We start from the raw sequence: 6,653 nt of genomic DNA on the forward strand, positions 1-6,653 counted from the left end.
GACATTGTTTCATACCAGTGAGGTGGAAGAAGAGGCCTGTGTACAGATAGGGGTGGATGGGTGGGCACATCAGTTTCATGGGGATTTATTCAAGATGTCTTAAGGGAATGCTGAAAATAAGGGAAGAGGCCAATCGAAGGATGTAGGTATCATTATTTAGCCCTGATGTTGCTTGCATTCTATTCAGGGTTCTCACAATCATGGAAAAAAATGGAAATGAAAATAAATAATGTGATTTCTAGGCCTGGAAAAAGCATAGTAATTAATAAAATCTTAAAGAAGTCAGACAATTTTTAGAGTAAATTGATTTTGCATAAATTAATGAACATAATGAATGAACAATGGATGATGGTATATAAATTAACACTTACCTAGATTAATAACTGATGTGAAAATGTTGGTTATTATATATGGTCCATCTCTAAATAGTGTTAAAATAACACTGAAGCTGAGTTCAAGTTAATTAGGTAATTAAGCAATTAATTAAGTGATGATTGTGCATTTGTGATGAACACCTGCTGTTAACAAGCAGAATCACTGAAGAAAAAAGAAACACAAGAACTACAACTGACTTCAGTCACAGCCATATTAATTGCTTAATTATCTCATTAACTTTAACTCTGGTTCAGTGTTACTTTAACACTATTTAGAGAGGGACCATATGTACTCTGAGCAGAGTTGATTTAACTTTGGGGATTTTATTGTGATGAATTGAGTCTTATTTTAAAGTGTTACCATTTTTTTTTCTAGTTGCTCAAATATTTTTTTTCATTGTTAAATAATTTCTCTTTGCAAGAGCAATCTACATAAAATTACTATTATTATTATTTTAAATAAATCCATACTGTAGACCTTATCAGTTTGGCTCATGAATATTAATTAGGTGATGTAATGTTCACCCAGTAGTCCTAACTGAAAGGCAAGTAAGTGAGGGCTAACCATAGTAAATTACCACTTACTAATTGCACGTTCATTCAGTCCAAAGCAACTATAAAGACTTTGCTTGGTCTAAAAGATATGGTTTTATGTGGTCGTGTATAATCTTTTATTTGTATGGTGATTATTTCACAAAAAGTAGGGGTGACATGTCCCTCCAGTATATATGACTAGAAAAGTCATGGAAATTCGGTGGTCTAAAAGTGTGGGAACCTTGTCTATTAGCTCTGCCACAACATTTATAAAGTATAATGTTCCTCACCAAATGTCTCCATGTATATATTTCAACTACTAAAAAAAGAAAACCCAAAAGCTTTCAGTTGTTAACTACGTTTGCACACAATTGGACTAACTAATTGCTGTTGTGTAAGAGAGTGTGGTAACAGGAGTCCCCCTGGGCCCATATGCTGGGGGCAGATGGACTGCGGGTTATTGAAGGATACGTTGAATATGATCAACCACTCCAGACGGCCCATAACAGGTGAGGACCACCAGCGTGAGCTGCTCTAATCTCATTTAAATTTCATCAGCCATTTCTCCAAACCATTTCAAGTGTGTTGTGCATGCATTCATTATAAGTGAGTGAAATGTTTATCTAAATCTGCCTCATGTCTTCATACTTGTAATTTCTCAAATCAGCAGCTTTTGCTTAAATCCTAAGTACAGACTCTACAGCAACCACACAGCTCGAATGTTTTCCTGAGCCTTTTCATCTGAGGGGGATTTTCAGTGGCTTATTTTCATTTACACTGAGAGGTTTGTCCTCACTCCATTTATTTCCTCTAATACTCCTGATCGTTATAGCATTTCTGGAAACGTTCCAGACATAACTGCATTTCAAAACAAATCAACAAAGCAACACTAATTCCATTATAACCCCTATAAAAACACAAGTATAGAATGCCAAAACTTTCTGTCTATTATGTACACACGCACATACATATTTGTACACAGTTGCACTCACATGCACATGACGACAATCATGATGTTAAAAAGCAACACACCCATTCTTTAAAGCCCGCACATAGATGCATATCATGCGTCTTCAGTGAGATAATAAGAGAATAATTGAGGGAAGAAAGAGGAGAAGGATATCTGATGTTTGCAGTGTGGGGGATGAGGGTGTGTTTGTGTGTACGGAGGGGGCGAGCTGTGGGGGCGGAGAAAAAAGTGCTGGCTCGCCTCCAGCGCTGACGAAAGCTGCTTAACCCTCCCAGTTACCATAGAGACTGTCAGGCGCAGCCACCAGTGAGAGAGAAAGAGAGCGAGGCGGGGAGAACACCAACAAGCAAAGGCAGCGGATAGAAGTGGAAAGGGAGAGGAAAAGGAAAGAAGCAGTTAGAGACAAGGTAAAATAAAGGGAGAAGAAGAAAGAAAGAAAAACAGAGGGTGCAGTAGACAGTGGCAGAGATGGAGGTTCAAAACGAATGCAGTGAACCGCCTCCATGTGACCCACAGCCACCAGGAAAGCTCAACAAAGCCGCCTTCAAGCTGTTCAGCAAGCGCAAGTCCGGCAGCAGCATGCCGAGTATTTTCTCTGTCAGGAACAAAGGGGAGTCCACCGGTAAAGCCGCTGGCAAGACGCTAGAGCTCGTTAGGAGCAAAACCCATGATGGCTTAATAACGGACACTCCTTCGGAGCTTGATGGCCACCGGAAAGAGGAATCTGCCAGTAGTGACCAGCTCCACGCCGGCACACCAGATGGTGTATCCAACGCCCCCCTCCGCAGCTCCATCACCAAGTCTTTCAGCTTCTTCTCTTTACTGCGCCGGAGCAGCAGCCGTGCAGGGGATGGAACTACTACAGTGGGACGACGAGGACGAGGACTTAAGGGGCTGTTCAGCAGCATGCGTTGGCGGCGGAAGCCTCAGGTTCAAGAGGACTCTGTGGAGGTAGCCAAAGAGGTGAAGGAAGGAGAACTAATACTTTCCCCTAGCTCTGGCAGTGTGGAAACAGAGAAGGACATGACACTGACTCTTGAGCCCCTGCCACAAGTGTTTGAGAAGACTCCTCTCCCAGGGGATGCTGAGAAATGGAAGGCAACATCTATGCAAGAATTTCAGGGTACTAATGAAGTGGAGTGTGGTTACTCTGGTCCTCCTCTTTCCCAACAACATACAGTCACTGAAGAGTCTCCTGCTCCTTCTCCAGTCCGAGTTCAGACAGGAGGGCTCCAACATGATAAAAACATCGGTTCAGAACTTTTGTCCTCCATTCCGACCTGTGCTTTGACCCCTCCAATGGAGCACAGCACAGCTGACCCACAATCCGAGCAATCTGTGGATCGCTTATGCTCCATGTTCACCGATGTTACTTCACTAAAAAGCTTTGATTCTTTAACAGGCTGTGGTGACATCATTGCTGACCCAGAAGAGGATTCTGGGAATGGGGGAAGTGCCACGAGCAGTGGAACCGGTAGCAGTAGCGGGGGCTGCATGGGTCGCAGATTAAGTGGAGCCGGGACAAACTCTGAGAGATGCTCTCCTGCCAAGCCTCCACTTCCTCCCCAGGTCAGTAGTCTTACATCTATCCATGCTTCTTGCTACATTCCAGCCCACCAAAGACCACGTGCAGCCCCCAAAAAGCCACAGGGTAGTGGAGTTGTTGCTTACATGGGCGGAGGGGAGGAGATGGCTAGTCCTGAGGGTGTTGATGATGCTGACATGCAGGGTCTATGGCATATGTTACCCCAGAAGGTTGAAGACTCCCCAGTGCTACGACGTACAGAGCCTGTTCTGCATCATGCACCAACCCGGCTTGAGAAGAGGCCACCTCAAGTGAAGGCACTTGGGCTCAGTAAGATCCCAGTGAGTGGAGTTAGCAAGATGGGAAAGCAGCAACCCTCTCGTCCCTCACCTCCCCCTTTTGATAAAGAACTCCAGGATGCCCCACCAAGTGATGAAGGCTACTGGGACTCTCCCACACCTGGCCCAGAGGATGAGGACAGCACCTTCCTCCGTCGGGACGGCCTGCTGAAGGATAGCTGTTCTGGTGATGCGCTCTACGACCTCTATGACCCCGACAGCCCAAGTGCTGCTGGCTCAGACGATGACGTGAGTTCACCAACAAAATCTGCAGGTGACCTAAAAATGAACTTACCTTCTCCGAAATGCTCGTCTTCCGTCACTTCCTCATTCCGATCCATGAAAGGCAGCACCAGCCTGCCTCGAGATTCCAAGATCCCTATTAGTGTGAGGCAAACACCACCGTCCCACTCTTCCAGCCAAGGAGCGCTGTCTTCTAATCTCAGCCCCACTTCAACCACTCCTCCTAAAAAGACTGATGCCCCACCACGCACTCGAATCCCTGTCTCGAAGGTTCCTGTCCGTCGTTCTGGCAACAAAAGCACCCCCACCTCACAAAGCAGGAAGTAGAAAGCTTGGAGGCCCATCAGATGTTTCTGACAATAGAAATCTATCACAAGAGCTTTAGGCCAAAACAATGTTTTTTGATATGAAGCAATCAACCTCCACTTTTTTGATTTCACCCGTCTACTGAGGACTATATCTTAACTGTTTTTACATCTTTAAAATGAATTGTGATGTTGCATATTACACCCTAATATAATTAAGAGTTTTGTAGAATGCACTGCAATATGTAACACATGACATTCATAATATTGTAAGCTTGAGGGTTTTTTATTTACCTTACCAGCCTTTCAAAGAGGAATAATACGGTGAGATCCTAAGAAGAATGTTTAATATCAAAAAACTTCTCATTCTCTTCCAATGGAATATGTGAAACTGTGGTAATTTCTTGCTTTGTCATCCCATAAGCACTGTGTAAAACGCAGCTGCGATCTTCATCTCTCCAGTATTTTACACTTAATAAATTTTAGAACTGTGTGAGATGAAACCAAGCACTTCTGACACTCCTAAATAAAGCTGCATGGAGTCTTGTACACTCAAACTGGATCAGGGAACACAGCCTTTTGTTTGAGACACACTTTCGTATCACACAACGTGACTTCCTATTGATAATGATGAAAAGAAAATCGTTCTTTTTACCGAATCTCCACTTTTGTAACTCTTTTATATTGGACAAGGACCTCCCTGTGACCTCACTGTGGATATGTGTGCACTGCTTGTTTTGTCTGTTGGAAAACACGACTTGCAAAAAATAAATCTCTCCGGATCATTTTCACAGTGATTTGTACTACTCTTGCTAACCTGGACATACTGAGCGGATATTTCTGAATGTAGCATGACATCACTCTACACACAGGTCTGTTTTTTTGCCTGCTCACTGCTCAATGAATAAAGGAGAGAAAGATATGGAGAAGCCCATATGTATCAAGAGTTAACTGTCTTCCATCATGTGGTTGTTCTCCTGGAGATGTCATCAACCTTTGGCTCTCAGATTTGTGAGCAATCACTGCAGAAATCATTTGCTTAATCAGTGTTTTTTTCTGGTTTTCCAGTATAAAAACAAATCCTTACAATGGATGAAATTTACATTTACATTTTTTTTTATATTTTACAAGAAAAAAATAGTGATTAAGAAAATTATTTTTTGCAGTATTTGACTTCAGTCTCAATCAGTAAGATTTTTTACCGTTTTTTTAAAAACTCTTCACCACTGGGACATTTTATTTGTAAGCTGTAAAACATTTTCTCTTCAGAAGGCCCATTCCTTCTTTCTTTTATGATATGCTCTCTTTCTTTTATGATATGCTTCCTTTCTTTTATGATATGCTACCTTTCTTTAAATTGTTCATTATTTAATAAATAAAACAACTCTCTGTGTACATTCAGGAAGTGGACATCTATTCAAGTGCGATTACATGCATCATTTTCCACACACATAACAGGGCCATGTGGGCAGCTTAGATGCTATCAGTTTTAATCGCAGAGATGTAAAGAGCATCACGGTTGTCTTTTTTGCAGCCAGCCACAGTCTGCTGGGATTTAAATTTTACCCGTTAGGAAGGAAGAAGAAAGTTGGTCTGGGTTCAGCTGTCGGTGTGAATCCGGTTGACAAAGGGAGGTGTTTACTGTGGGTTATGGGGGGAAATTATGGGCTTCCATTGTCATGGATCTGTTATTGATGTGGTTTTGGGAGAGTGAGGTGAAAAAAGGAAGTGCGTGTGGAGTGAATACAGATAAGAAAGAGCTATGCTCGATTTAGTGCTTGTTCATTAAGGCCAAGTGGATGAAGACATGGATATGTGTGTGTGTTTGTGTTTCTGAAGGGGGGATTTGGTGCAGTCCCAACAGTAATGGTGCAGCGAAAAACATTCACTCCTGAACAGCTCTTCACTGCAGTGTGGCTTCTTATGTAAAAGTCTTATGTAACAACATATCCCTCTGATATCATCCCTACACATGAGAAAACTGCTGGAATGTGTGTATGTTTATGTGTGCAGAGCTATTAACTGCCATGGTCTAAAGAATTAGTTAGCATTAGCTATGATGGCGCTGTAATTGGGTCATCTGGATTTACCCTTTAAAATGTGTTTTATCTGTGTGTGTGTGTGTGTGTGTGTGTGTGAGCAGAAAATTAGACATTACGGCTGTATGCATAAGCAGAGCTGACTGTGAGTGTGTATGTGTGACTAATGGTTGGATGGCCTAGTTTTCAAGACCTGATTCTGTGAATGAGAGAGATAGGGAACAGGGTCAAATGGAGAGAAACATGTTTTTTTTTTTTTTTTAACAACAAAAAAAAAAACAACAACAAAAAACACTAGCGTTACTATGCTACTATGCTACACTAT

General features: G+C 42.2%; 1 protein-coding gene across 1 annotated transcript; it reads left to right on the top strand.

Moving 5' to 3' along the window:
* Positions 1-2,129: 2,129 nt before the first annotated feature.
* Positions 2,130-5,690, top strand: amer2 (APC membrane recruitment protein 2). Its single transcript, XM_048175108.1, has one exon. It carries the CDS (start codon positions 2,347-2,349, stop codon positions 4,309-4,311), a length of 1,965 nt encoding a protein of 654 aa, XP_048031065.1. The 5' UTR covers positions 2,130-2,346; the 3' UTR covers positions 4,312-5,690.
* The last annotated feature ends 963 nt before the right edge of the window (positions 5,691-6,653 follow it).

Source organism: Megalobrama amblycephala, linkage group LG22 (genome assembly GCF_018812025.1).
Source record: "Megalobrama amblycephala isolate DHTTF-2021 linkage group LG22, ASM1881202v1, whole genome shotgun sequence".
Taxonomy (NCBI): Eukaryota; Metazoa; Chordata; class Actinopteri; order Cypriniformes; family Xenocyprididae; genus Megalobrama; species Megalobrama amblycephala.

Coding starts and splice junctions, on each gene's coding strand:
- amer2 (XM_048175108.1), top strand. CDS start 2,347: ATGGAGGTTCAAAACGAATGCAGTGAACCGCCTCCATGTGACCCACAG.